Source organism: Bufo gargarizans, chromosome 2 (genome assembly GCF_014858855.1).
Source record: "Bufo gargarizans isolate SCDJY-AF-19 chromosome 2, ASM1485885v1, whole genome shotgun sequence".
Classification (NCBI taxonomy): Eukaryota; Metazoa; Chordata; class Amphibia; order Anura; family Bufonidae; genus Bufo; species Bufo gargarizans.
The window spans coordinates 508,378,387-508,393,566 of record NC_058081.1 but is presented as its reverse complement, the minus strand read 5'-3'; the positions used below and the strand labels follow the sequence as shown (position 1 = coordinate 508,393,566).

At 42.1% G+C, this 15,180-nt stretch overlaps 1 protein-coding gene across 3 annotated transcripts in view; it reads left to right on the top strand.

Annotated features, from left to right (window-relative positions):
- The window catches only part of TSPAN9 (tetraspanin 9), a 490,638-nt gene that overhangs the window by 268,308 nt on the left and 207,150 nt on the right, over window positions 1–15,180 (top strand). For 2 of the 3 annotated variants that reach the window (XM_044281283.1, XM_044281282.1), the window contains one exon: window positions 5,656–5,735. In XM_044281283.1, the coding sequence (XP_044137218.1) occupies window positions 5,673–5,735 (63 nt within the window). In that variant the 5' untranslated portion in view covers window positions 5,656–5,672. Of the gene's footprint in view, window positions 1–5,007; window positions 5,736–15,180 lie in introns of those variants that run through there. The other variant, XM_044281281.1, reaches the window with a different exon arrangement.

Genomic DNA, 15,180 nt, shown 5'->3' with positions numbered 1-15,180 from the left:
ATTACATTCATAAAAAGTCCTATGTTATTATGGGTCACCTCAGAGGCGCACTGCTAAGAGTCAGACATTTAGGCCATTTTTAGGAAATATTAGCAACAAATAAGCAGAAATATGAGAAAAGTCAATTTTTTTGCATGTCACAAAATCATTTCACCCCTGAAAGTTACTAAAACTGGAGAAAAGCGCTACCAAATGAACAAGGTTGAACATCTCATGTGTATGTGGCTTTCTCAATTTTCCTTTGAAGGTAGATGTTGAGTTACAACATGTTCTTGGAAAGAAAGTGAGGTGTTTTACAGCGACCTACTACACTGTCCCGAATTCAGAACACATGCATGCCCAGTTGAGCCAAGTTTGGATTTGGGTGGTGGGGTCCGGAGAGATAGCTGACTGTCTAACTAGCACTCAGCCAACAGTTTGGTTTTTATTTGGCCATAGTTTAAAATGATATATGCTTTGGGGTTCAAATGTTAGGAAGTGTGGTCTTTGGCTAGTTCACAGACAAGTGCTGGGACACATAGGGCCAGGTAAAGTCATTGGTGACTATCTCTGTAAGTATACCTGTGCCAAATTCTACCACCCAACTTACTGACCAATCTGCTGAAAGAACATTCCTAATGAGGCTTCCCTTTTCTGAGATTTTTTTTTGCTTCTCACAGGATGCAGAAGGACCTGACGCTCCCAGCGTGGTGACATCATTACACCAGGAACATCAGGTCCTTCTGCCTTCAGTGAAGAGTGAGTGTCCCTGCACATGCAAGTGGTTGAGTTTTTTTGGGCATAAAAGAAATGCTGCACATCATTAATGCTGGGGGCCACTCTGAGTGACATTATTACTGTTGGGTGCCACTATGGGGGACTATATTACTACTGAGTGCCACTATGGAGGACATTATTAATGCTGTGGGTCACTTTGAGTGACATTATTACTGTTGGGTGCCACTATGGGGGACATTGTTACTAATGAGTGCCACTATGGAGGACATTATTAATGCTGGGGGCCACTCTAAATGACATTATTACTGTTGGGTGCCACTATAGGGGACATTATTAGTGTTGGGGGACACTATAGGGGACATTGTTATTGTTGGGAGCCACTATGGAGGATATTATTAATGCTGGGAGCCACTATAGGTGACATGATGGAATTTAAATAACAAAATCCAATGAAAATCATCCATTTCTAATGGCTCTTAAAACAGATGCAAAATGGACATTAAAAACGGCCAGACGGGCAGAAAATGGATGCAAAAATGGTTTAAAAATGGCAGTGAAAAACTGACATTGTGTTTGCTTTTCCTGGCCATTTTTTTTTATTGTTGTGTGAATGTAGTCTTACTGGGTATTGTTGCTTACTGGCAGTTTCAAGGTTATTTTCTGTATCACAGAAATGGCTGAACATTCCTTCATGTTGCAGCATAAACATACTAAATTCTGCAGATCAAGGTGATAATGTAAGAGCCCAACTCATGCAGTGACTGCCAATGAGCGTCAATGTAAAGTTAAATAGCCAGAATGTACAGTTCACGGGACTGCAACTGATAAATGTGTCTGTGTGATTGATCTGTCTACGATATTATTTTTCTAGATTTCTGAGTTAAAAGAGGTATAAGAGTTAAAAAAATAAATGTAAAAACATGGTAAGACATTAAAATAGTAAAAATATAAAAACAACAATCCAAACTGCCTCCATGCTGGCATCACCGTACTAACTCTCCCCATCCGGCTTTGTTTTCATGGCTCCAGCGGTGACATGCCAGACATGAGTGTATACCGCACATGATCGCTGCAGCCAATCAATGACCTCAGCAATCACATGCTGAATACTAGATCATCACTGCAGTCAAAAACATGACATCATGGCTGCAGTTGCAAGGAGAATCAGAGCGGCGGGGGATTGTAATAGTGAATATAACTTTTTTTTATTGTAATACTTTCCCTTGCTTTTTACAATTTTTTTATTTTTTTTTACTTTGACAACCCCTTTAATATAATGAGGTCCTGTGTTCAGGATTCTCCTCTCTTGGCCAGAGTGAGGAGTGCTTCTAAAGAGTGTCTCTCTCTGTTTCTCTGTCTGGAGGACCTTCTCCTGTCCTGCATTATACAGACAACCCGTTGAATAGGCACTGTGTGCAATTCTTCATTTCACCTGAGGTGGCACTGCAGAGAAAATGAACACTTTCTGCCAGACCTGACCACAGATAACAGCTGATCGCTAGGGATCCAAACAAGGGACACTTAGGGGGACATTTATCAAATCAGATACATCAGCTTTGTGGACTAAACAACTCGCAAATCATGACAACTACGACATTTTCTGTGACATTTGGTTACATTTTCAACATTTTGTGATCCTTACCACGTGGTCTATGTTGAAGAGCTAAAAGAGAAATTAGACCTGCATTTCGCCATAGCAATCTGCACCTAATGTGCGGGCTGAATCCCCCATATTAGACCTGCATTATGGCTCATTTATTATGTACGAATTTTGCAAAAGTCTAAGTCAGGCAACTCGCTAGTCTACTTTTATACCTACACAACAACCTACATCTACACATTACACTACCACCAGATATTTTATTATGGCTACACTCACAAGACCGTATGTAATTTGCGGTCCGCAAAATGTGGATCCGCAAAAGATACGGATGACGCCCGTGTGACATCCGTGTTGCATCATTTTTTTTGTGCGGATCCATTGTAACAATGACTATCCTTGTCCGCAAAATGGGCAAGAATAAGACATGCTCTACATTTTTTGCGGGGCTACGGAACGGACATATGGATGCGGACAGCAGGCGGTGTGCTGTCCGCATTTTTTGCAGACCAATTGAAATGAACGGGTCCTCATCCAATATGCAAAAAAAAAAACGGAACACACACGGAAACAAAATACGTTTGTGTGGATGTAGCCACGTAAACGTATTTTGAGAGCTCAGGCACACAAACGTATTTCCTTTACTTCCATTTCCATTGTGTTTTGTTACAGGTCCGTATGCGGAACCATTCATTTCAATGGGGCTTGAAAAAAAACAGAAATTACTCTGTGTGCATTCCGCATCCGTATGTCTCCATGTCCGTTCCGCCCCCAAAAAAGAAAAAGTCCTATTTTTGTCCGTTTTGCGGACAAGGACAGGCATTGCTACAATGGATCTTCCAAAAAAAAAAAAAAAAACGGCTGCAACACGGATGTCACATGGCTGTCATCCATTTTTTTTTTTTTTTGCGGATCAGTGTTTTGGGGACTGCAAAATACATATGGTCGTGTGCTTGAGCACTAATGTGCACCAGTTCATAAGTTTGGTTCAGGCACACAATGCAAAGCCAAACTTAAAACTGACATAAAAACAACCACAAATGATAGATGACCCCCTAAGTCCCTACAAGTCCCTAATACGTAGCAGTGGTTTTATAGGAGACTACCCCTTGGGTAAAGCATCTGATGGAACATACCACAGTTTGTGTTTTGTGAGGTTCTTATGGATTGTGATAGAAGAAACCTGTGTATGCCCCTGAATGAAATCAGAGACGTATAGAGGAACAGTAGAGCCCCATAGAAGTCTATGAGGACCATGTTATGGTCCCATACAAGCTAGAGGTCTACTAGGGTGTAATGGATGTTTGTGGGCTCTTATTATTATTATTATTAGCAGTATATTCATTAATAGTAATTGTTATTAATGTTATTATTCATGTTTTAATGTTATGCTTATTTGCATTATTATTTCTAACATTAGCATTATGAAATATTACTATTAAAGTATTGTATATTATTATTATTATTATTAATATTCAAGTTTATTACCATTAAAGCTTAGTATTATAATTAAAATCATGAAATCATAGACGGGATTTTGGTGCCATGAGTGGATATGAGAGAAAGGAAGGGGTCAGAAACCCTCAGCATTCCAGCTGCTGTGAAATTACAACTCCCAGCATGCACACTTAGGCCTCTTTCACACAGTGTTTTGATGTCCGTTTTTCACGCATCTGTTGTTCCGTTTTTGTTTCCGTTGTGTTTCTGTTTGCGTATGGCATAAACAGTATACAGTAATTACATTTAAAAAATTGGGCTGGGCATAACATTTTTAATAGATGGTTCCGCAAAAACGGAACGGATACAGAAGACATACGGATGCATTTCCGTATGTGTTCAGTTTTTTTTTTTTTTTGCGGACCCATTCACTTGAATTGAGCCACGAACGTGATTTGCTGGGCAATAATAGGACATGTTCTGTCTTTCAATGGAACGGAAAAACGGAAATAGGCAAACGTAATGCATACAGAGTACATTCTGTATTTTTTGCGTACGGACCGTATACGGAACGCAAAAAACAGAAAAAATTAACGGTCGTGTGAAAGAGGCCTGTAGAAGTCCCCTATAAAAGGCTCCCATAGAAGTGAAAGGTGGATTATGGGAGTTGTAGTGTCAAAACAGCTGGTTGCTGATCCCTGGTATCGAGGGAAGACAGATCTATCTCCTCCTCTCTGTATCTAATCCTGACTTTGTCTTGAAAAAACACATAAAAAACTGGATCAAAAATGGCATCAAACTACCTGTGTGAATTCAGTCATTTCATTGTATAATTATCTCTGATGTTTTTTTTTACTATGTTGTTTTTAGTTATTTGCTGTTGTTATTACGTATAATATATTAATATAGAAGTTCATTAGGATTTAATATATTCCTATATATCATTATTGCTATCATTTTTAGGATTACTATCATTATTTGTTACATTTTGTATATGATTTGCACCGTTTTTTTATGCTGAACTGATCCCTTTTGCTCCCTGTCGAGCGGCCGCTGACATTCGAGAGATGCTCTGCTGTGCACATGTATAGTCAAACTTAAATGAATAAGCCTTTTAAAGATATTATGTCATGTAGGCCGTGCCTGCGAGTCCCTTGCAGCCTCCATTGGCTAAACGTGGAGCCGGGAGGGGAGGGCTAGACGGGGTAAAGCTGTATTACTTGAGAGCTGCTTCAGGGATTTCTGTGGGATTGCCCGCTAGTGCAGCAGCTGCTGAGGCTGCTCTGTCCGACAGATATTGGGAGAGTTCTCAGCCTTTTGTAAAAGTCTCTTAGGTGATGCGTATAGGATCTTGCAGGCAAGCCGCAGTCTTCCTTTACTCTCACTGCAATTTTTCCCCATTGGCCAAAGATGAATCTTGAAAGTTAAACGACTGATCGGATCATTCTAGTTAGAGCCAATTCTATTGTGTGATCCCATTATCCGGAGACGGAGGGCAGCCCACCCCCTTATCCCCCCTCCTTCTGGAAGCAGCATCCCAGTGTGTGGGTCTCCCATTAGGACAGTGACAGCTGGCTAGTATATTTTTCTACTGTGTGCTGGATTTAATGCTGAGACATGCAAAACAATAGCTCTGGGGACGGTGAAGCTAAAGACTATGGAAAAGTCGAGTAGCGAAGACTCTTCTATACACCGAAGTCCATCTGTGGACAGCAGGGACTCAGCGAAGCCATCTACCTCCAGCAGGGAATTTGGTAGAGGATTCACGGCCGGAGCTTTTTATGGCAATGCAGGATCTCGTACACAGAGCCATGCTGGCGTAAAGAGGGACAAGTACACTGCACCCAAAGGAGGCAAATATGTGGTCTTTTACCTGGATCTATCCTTTGTTTTTCTCCTAGAATTTAAGAAGTGCAACATGGCGAGAGGCTGTCTGTGTTGTTTGAAATATATGATGTTCCTCTTTAACTTGATATTTTGGGTAAGTCCATTTACCTTATTCTTAAAGTTTGATGGTATTTTTTTTTCTATAGCGACAAGCTGACAACCTATACTGTGGCGGCGTACGCAGAAGACTCAAGCACGCACTCTTTCTTGCTTTTCCCTCCAGCAGCAGTGGGGTTAAAGCCAATGCCATACTACCTGGCATGTCAGTGCCCAATGAGTTAAATACAAACAATGTGTTATTGTCTATGGCGACAGCCTATACTGTAGCGGCGTACACTATGGTCTCAAGCACACATTCTATCTTTTAATCCTCTGCTTTCGTGTTCACTCCAGCAGCAGTGGGGTTAAAGCCAATGCCATACTACCTGGCATGTCAGTGCCCAATGAGTTAAATACAAACAATGTGTTATTGTCTATGGCAACAGCCTATACTGTAGCGGCGTACACTATGGTCTCAAGCACACATTCTATCTTTTAATCCTCTGCTTTCGTGTTCATTCCAGCAGCAGTGGGGTTAAAGCCAATGCCATACTACCTGGCATGTCAGTGCCCAATGAGTTAAATACAAACAATGTGTTATTGTCTATGGCGACAGCCTATACTGTAGCGGCGTACACTATGGTCTCAAGCACACATTCTATCTTTTAATCCTCTGCTTTCGTGTTCACTCCAGCAGCAGTGGGGTTAAAGCAGATGCCATACCACCTGGCATGTCAGTGCCCAATGAGTTAAACGTAGACAATCTATACCGTAGTGGCGGACGCAGTAGTCTCAAGCACGCATTCTATGTATTGATCCCCTGCCTTCCTTTTTTTCTCCAGCAACATTGGGGTTAAAGCAGATGCCATAGAACCTGGCATGTCAGCGCCCAATGAGTTAAATGTAAACAGTTCACTGATGGGTTTCAGTCTGTATTAGAAACATGCAGTTATCCCATTTTCATTCTATTCCCTGGCAGTAAATTCTGATTGCACCAAGAATGCATAATTCTAATTTTGGGGAAATTGAAGTGTATTGACTTGACTTTATTTGCCTAGCACCAACATATTCCATGGCACTGTGTATAGAGTGTAAGCAGCTTGTGTTAGTTAACTGTTTCATGCCCAATTTCATGGGAAAGGGCAACATTTAACTCTGCATTCGAACCCAGGAACCCCACATGCCAATCACTGAGCCACCCTCTTATTGTTGTCATTAAAAGGTGCAAAATCTTACCCATTTTTATATATTGTGTGGTTGGAAGGTGCCCAAAACTTTCAAATCTATAGACCTGAGGATTAAGATGAAAAATGGATTGACTTTCTAATCAAATCCAACTTGTGTAGTCACAGGGCGGCCCCTAAAGCCATATTTCACCCACCGTGGCGGAGTCTTTGCAGCTATTTCCAGGATATTGAATAGAGTGACATTAGATAGTGTAGGTTTATGTAAGGATAATTACCTAATGTATACCCCATGGGCACGAGCTGCGGGCATCTATCACGGCTTTCCCCTGTAAAGTAGGGGAGAATTATTCAGTGCGAGAGGATGATTGCACCAGGGACTATGGAGTAGGAGGGGGGGGTAAGGCAGTCATTGGAGGCTGCAGGAAGATGGGCACTGCCAGGTATTTGCCATGGCACAGTTCTGGGATTTACAGAGGTAGCCAAGCTGGATTTCGATTTAACCCTATAGGGGTGTATCATGATAACTTTAGCCTTCTTTGGAGATGACAGGGCATAATTCATGTTGAAAAGTGCAGCTCTTGTTCTTGCAGACCCCTCAGCTCAGTGATCATGGCTGATTGCGGAGGTCTTAGAGGTTGAATGTCAGCTGGACTTTACATAGGCTGCTTCATGACCAAGGGTCTACCTACGGTGCTGCGTTAAAGCCAGCAATATATTGTGCCAGCTGACAAACTCAGCTCTACTGCATTTGAACAAACTGAGTTCTGCTGTAAAAGTAAGGATACATGTAAGGACGATCTGGCTTTGTGTCCACAGCTGCCCACTTTATGACTCAGGAGATGTCCTGGCTGTATGGGTACTTAGTTTGGAAAGGGTTAATGGACTGTAACCCCCCCCTTCCTTTTACCATGGCAGCTCCTATATAATCCAGGCTCCGTGCAGCAGTCCTGGCCATGCACACAGCTCTCTGATCAGAAAACCATAGATGCCCTTATGCCGCATTGTTAGTTAGTGAAGGCCCCTATGTGACCCTCTATACCATCGATTACACTGGCACATTCTGCTGCCTATACCTTGGTGTTATATATGGTGTATAGTGGTATATACATATAACATAGCACTAGTTAGCTGCTGGGTTTATATGAATGATACTGAAACTAGGAGCCATTCAATACCTAGGGCCCATTCACATGCTGGATTTTCACTCAAATCCGCTGCGTCCACCGCCACAGTTCAGTTTGGATGCAGCTAAATCGTTGGTGGACACCCGCTGCGGGTCCAAGGGCCAGCTGTCCGCAAACGTCCAACATGTCCCTTCATGGCGCGGTCACAGCCCGTGAACTCCAGCACTGTCTCCCATTGAAGACAATGGAGGCAGACCCCACGCGGCCTCCACCGGAATTTAGACGCAGTGACAATTCCGCCATGTGAGCAGGCCCTAAATGTTCAGATGATGCCAACATATTCCACAGCGATGCACTGGGAATGCCTTTATATTGTGTTCTGTTCCCAATGGGGTTCAAAAACTTCTGAATGTGAGCTCAGCGAGCTGTCAATTTCTCTCAGATTTTGCCCATAGCTTTCCTTCTAGCTTTTATGTGCATAATTATCTCTATGGGGACAAAATATACATAAAGAAGACTCTGCAGAACAGGAGAAATGATCAAAGGTTCTAGAGATTCCCCCATTGGATATATTCCAGCAATGTTAACTATGTAGATTCCTCATGCGTGATTTCTACATGTTATATTTGTATGTTATGTGGATTTGTAGCACAGATCCAAGCACAGACATATTTGGCAGGGGTGTACCCTTTCCACACGTGACACTTTGTCCGCTGTCTGGTTTAGAATACCTATTTTAAAATACACTGTTAGACAATAATGAGTTAATAGATGGGGTCATTGTGCAGAAATCAACCCTATGTGCTGTGTTTCTCTGGAGGACCTAATATGCCCATGCCTTACACAGACAGCACCATTGAATTCAGAAGGAACAGTGTAATGCTTCATTTCCCCTGTGGGGGCACTGCAGGGAAATTTGATCACTTGCTGCTGATTTTGCTGCATATTACTGATGATTTCTGGTAGTATAGACCAGTGTTTCCCAACCAGTGTGCCTCCAGCTGGTGCAAAACTACAACTCCCAGCATGCCCGCACAGCCAAAGGCTGTCCAGGCATGCTGGGAGTTGTAGTTTTGCAACAGCTGGAGACACACTGGTTGGGAAACACTGGTATAGACAATGAAATATAGCGGATTATCAAAAATAGATAGCTTCTTTAAATTGTTACTGGGAGACCCTACTGACTTTTAAACGTAGAGTTGCAGGGCGCCCATTGATTTCCACAGACATTCACACATCGCAGTGTATATCATATAGAGGAGCTCATGATTTAAGTGGAGTAGATTTTCCTTCACCGGAGCAGATTCAGTTTGCCCTATATTTAAAGGGGCTGTCCAGGATCAGAAAAACATGGTCACTTTCTTAGTGATTTTCTCTGATTTTACTGCTTAGCTCCATTGAAGTGAATATGACTGAGCTGCAATACCACACACAACCTGTGGACAGGTGTGGTGCTGTTTTTAGAAGAAAGGAGCCATTTTACAAAGACAGAGTGGATTGTTGGTAACCCCCCCCCCCCCCCCCGGCACCCACTAACTGAGACATGTGCCCCACCAGCCACCCTAGCTAAGCCTGTAATAGGGCACCCGTACATCTGAAGCGATTTGCTTAGAGTAACTACTATTATTTTATCCTCTATCTTTGTGATGTGTGTTTTGCCTCATATTTCGTGGGGGCTATATCACTAGTTTGTTCGAGATTGCTGTGCACCATCTGTTGTCGCTTCTTACCCAGATTAAACTTGTCTGATCCGAGGTCGTATGCTCATGGCTTTTAATTATTACGCTGGGATTTTGATCTACACCAAACAAGGCATATACAGGCTGCAGAAACTAAGATTAAGCCCCCGGGACAGAGTCCATGTGCTTGCACGCAGACTACTGGCACCACATGGAGACCCGATCCAAGTTGTGTCCCGTGAATATACTCGGCACTGATGTAGGGGGCTGCGAGGGGTAAAACAATTCCTGGTATCTCCTGATTGGCTACATGATACCAGCGCTCCCAGCTGGTAGTTACACTCAAACTTAAATAGTCAAGAAGTTGTACGTGATCGTATTTAAAGGGGCGATGTAGTATTCAGTATTCAACTTATGACAAGACTTCAGAGGTTCTTACAACTGTGAGATGAAGTAATGATCATGACAGTAGAGATCTAAGCTTCCATTGAAGAACACTACACTCTGCATTCAAACCATGAAGAACATTTGTAGTAAAAAATGAAGATAAGACAATCTGTTTGGATTCCCTTCAAGTGTAACTGTCATTTCAGTTTATTTTTAATATGTTGTAGAGACGGGAATGCGAAAGATTTTTGTAATATACTTTACTGTTTCTTTGTACTAGAAAATATGGTGTAAAGAGACTTCTTAGCAGAACGTTGCTTAGGAGAGTCTGTCTTCAGTTCTACTGAGCGCTGAAGATGCCTGTGTGTGCCATACAGGGGCTTCCATCTACTCTCATCCCTGACTATGTACGTGTCCTAGCAATCCCATCCCATCAACCCGTCTAGCTCACTTTTTACACATAGGCGTCTTTAGCCCTCAGTAGAACTGAAGACTGAATACAGACTCTCCTTAGCAATAATCAGTTACAGCTGTTGGTGGTATTGCCCCATTAGTACAAAGACATGGATTTCACTAAGAAAGTAGATTGCAAAAATGTTTAACATCCTTGTCCCTAAACTATATAAAAAATAGCACCAGTTACACTTTAACATTTCAAGTGTGAGGCATGGGTCATTATTGGGTTAGGGGGCTGTTAAACTAGGAGGGGTAATACTAATTTTGCTATGAAGGCTTTTCTCCCTCAGTGCACATCTATGATGGAGTTATTATATTGGTCTCTTACTACTTTAGCTTTCCTGATGGATGAAAGATGAGTGCTGTCATTGACATACAGGTGACAGAAACCAATGGAGGAATTGAGGGTGCGAGGGATGGAGGAATTGAGGGTGCGAGGGATGGAGGAATTGAGGGTGCGAGGGATGGAGGAATTGAGGGTGCGGAATTGAGGAGGAATTGAGGGTGCGAGGGGGCTACAGATGAGCCCATTTGTAAGCAGGGGAGACCAACTAAATGCTGTTTTTTGCCATATAAATCTATAACTAGTCATATATAGCAGTATTACCACATGTAGTATATATGGTGGTATTACAATATCTTATACAGTTTAAAAATGTCCTTGGGATATCGCTCACATATAGTTTACATTAGAAATAAGTGTCTGCTTTTTCCATAGGCTTTGTCTGTTATTGCAGCTCAGGCCCATCCAATAGAACACGGTTGAGCTGCAGTACCAGACACAGTCAAAACACAAGAGTGGCGCTGTTTCTGGGGGGAAAATAGCAGACCCTCTTTCTAATCTCATACAGCCACATTAACAATATCTATACATCTATATCTATAAATCTATGAGAGAACTATAACTGCCCCAATGTATTATATAATATGTACCATAAGGACAACATAATAGGGTAGGAAAGAAGATATCCTTTATATCCTGTAATAGCACCAGTCTTGCTTATAGATGGTCTCTGGTATTGCAGCTCAGCCCAATTCACATAAGTAGGACCAAGCTGCAATGCCAGAAACAGCCTATAAGTGGTGCTGTTTCTGGTTAAAAAAAAAAGTTGGATACTTTTTCTAATCCAGAACAACCCCTTCAAGTACTATCCTGTGCACACTGTCTTGGGAATTTTCTGACAACGGCCATGGCGGTGGCAGCTGCTCCCAGATGACCTCTACTTTATACAAAAACAATATGGTCATCAAGGGTTAGGGTGAACAGCTGTCCCCCGTGAGTCAGAAAATGCAACAATTCGGATGCCACCAGCTTGGCGTGGTGACTACAGGTGTAGGGTATGTTCGATTGAAAAACAACAGGTGGAGGGTCATCCATGGCATGTGCGGTGGGAGAAGGAGGTGTTGGTGGTATTGCCCCATTAGTATGTCAAAGAAGTTCAGTTTTGCTTTAGATTTAAGGGACAGTCCACTTTAAAAAGTTTCCCATCCTCCCCTTTAATATCCGACAGATGGCTACGATCTTTCATTCAGGTTCAGCTCGTGATACAGCGATCTCTTGGTGTCATGTCAGGAGGAACACGAGAATAGCAAAACGCGCCAGTGCTGCAGCCTACAGTCAAGACAGGAGCTCAGCCTCCCACATAAATGACCGCAAACTTATTTCCCCCTGGAATTTTGTCTACCGTAATTTTCTATTTATGTGATTTTTACACCGCACTAATGCAATTTGAGAATATAAAATGTTCAGTTTTTCCCATGAAAATTGGTAATCCTTAGTATATGAATTTATTGCATTTGAGATTTTTTTCCCATTTCCTCCTTTCTCATTTTTTTTTTTTTGCACCACCAAGAACATATAGGAAGTTTTTGATTTATTGCTGTAATTTTACAGCTCACCCTACTTTAATTAACTATTGCTTCTTCATTACTGCTATTTCACAGCAAAGTCATAAATCATAATTTCAGTATCATGCTTCATATAATAAATCAAGCCATTTGATGAAAATGTGGGAGATTTCTATACAGCTGTGATGGGTATGGGGCACCTACGTTTGGCCCTCAGAAGGTCACATGAAACCTTTGTGATCAGGTAGGATTTATTTGGTTTGGTTGGTTTCCTTATGAATCTGAGGATGTGATCATAGTCCATGTAGTGAGCACAGTGCAGTCAGAAGGGTCATATAGTCATAGTAACATAGGCCGGAAAAAGTCATCTGTCCAACCGGTTCTGCCCATTATCCTGCAAAGTTGGTCCAGAGGAAGACTAAAAACTCTCATGAGGTAGAAGCCTGTTCTCCTCATTTTAGGGGGAAAAAATTCCTTTCCGACTCCAATCAGGCAACTCCCTATCAGCACAGTGCAGTCATATGGATGATATAAAACGCACATCGCTGTCACACAGTCCATGTGGGGATCGTAATCATAGTGCAGCCATACAGTCCATGTGGGGATCCTAGTGCAATCACACAGTTTAAGTAATGACTGTATGGCTGCACAATGATCATCACTACATGAACTATGTGACTGCACTATGATCACATCATGGATTGTATGACTGCACTACGATCACTACATGGATTGTATGACTGCACTATGATCACTACATGGATTGTATGACTGCAGTATGAACACTACATGAACTGTATGGCTGCACAATGATCATCACTACATGAACTATGTGACTGTACTACGATCACTACATGGACTGTATGACTGCAGTATGAACACTACATGGACTGTATGGCTGCACTATGAACACTACATGAACTGTATGGCTGCACTATGATCACTTCATGGATTGTATGGCTGTACTATGATCACTACATGGACTGTATGGCTGCACTATGAACACTACATGGACTGTATGGCTGCACTACGATCACTACATGGATTGTATGACTGCAGTATGAACACTACATGGACTGTATGGCTGCACTATGAACACTACATGGACTGTATGGCTGCACTACGATCACTACATGGATTGTATGACTGCAGTATGAACACTACATGGACTGTATGGCTGCACTATGAACACTACATGGACTGTATGGCTGCACTACGATCACTACATGGATTGTATGACTGCAGTATGAACACTACATGGACTGTATGGCTGCACTATGATCACTTCATGGATTGTATGGCTGCACTATGATCACTACATGGATTGTATGACTGCAGTATGAACACTACATGAACTGTATGGCTGCACAATGATCATCACTACATGAACTATGTGACTGTACTACGATGACTACATGGATTGTATGACTGCAGTATGAACACTACATGAACTGTATGGCTGCACTATGATCACTTCATGGATTGTATGGCTGTACTATGATCACTACATGGACTGTATGGCTGCACTATGAACACTACATGGACTGTATGGCTGCACTACGATCACTACATGGATTGTATGACTGCAGTATGAACACTACATGGACTGTATGGCTGCACTATGATCACTTCATGGATTGTATGGCTGCACTATGATCACTACATGGATTGTATGACTGCAGTATGAACACTACATGAACTGTATGGCTGCACAATGATCATCACTACATGAACTATGTGACTGCACTATGATCACTTCATGGATTGTATGACTGCACTACGATCACTACATGGATTGTATGACTGCAGTACGATCACTACATGGATTGTATGACTGCAGTATGAACACTACATGAACTGTATGGCTGCACTATGATCACTTCATGGATTGTATGGCTGCACTATGATCACTACATGGACTGTATGGCTGCACTATGAACACTACATGGACTGTATGGCTGCACTACAATCACTACATGGATTGTATGACTGCAGTATGAACACTACATGAACTGTATGGCTGCACTATGATCACTTCATGGATTGTATGGCTGTACTATGATCACTACATGGACTGTATGGCTGCACTATGAACACTACATGGACTGTATGGCTGTACTATGATCACTTCATGGATTGTATGGCTGTACTATGATCACTACATGGACTGTATGGCTGCACTATGAACACTACATGAACTGTATGGCTGCACTATGATCACTTCATGGACTATATGGCTGCACTACGATCACTACATGGACTGTATGGCTGCACTATGAACACTACATGAACTGTATGGCTGCACTATGATCACTACATGGACTGTATGGCTGCACTATGAACACTTCATGGACTGTATGGCTGCACTACAATCACTACATGGATTGTATGGCTGCACTATGAACACTACATGAACTGTATGGCTGTACTATGATCACTTCATGGATTGTATGGCTGTACTATGATCACTACATGGACTGTATGGCTGCACTATGAACACTACATGAACTGTATGGCTGTACTATGATCACTTCATGGATTGTATGGCTGTACTATGATCACTACATGGACTGTATGGCTGCACTATGAACACTACATGAACTGTATGGCTGCACTATGATCACTTCATGGACTGTATGGCTGCACTACGATCACTACATGGACTGTATGGCTGCACTATGAACACTACATGAACTGTATGGTTGCACTATGATCACTACATGGACTGTATGGCTGCACTATGAACACTACATGAACTGTATGGCTGCACTATGATCACTTCATGGACTGTATGGCTGCACTACGATCACTACATGGAC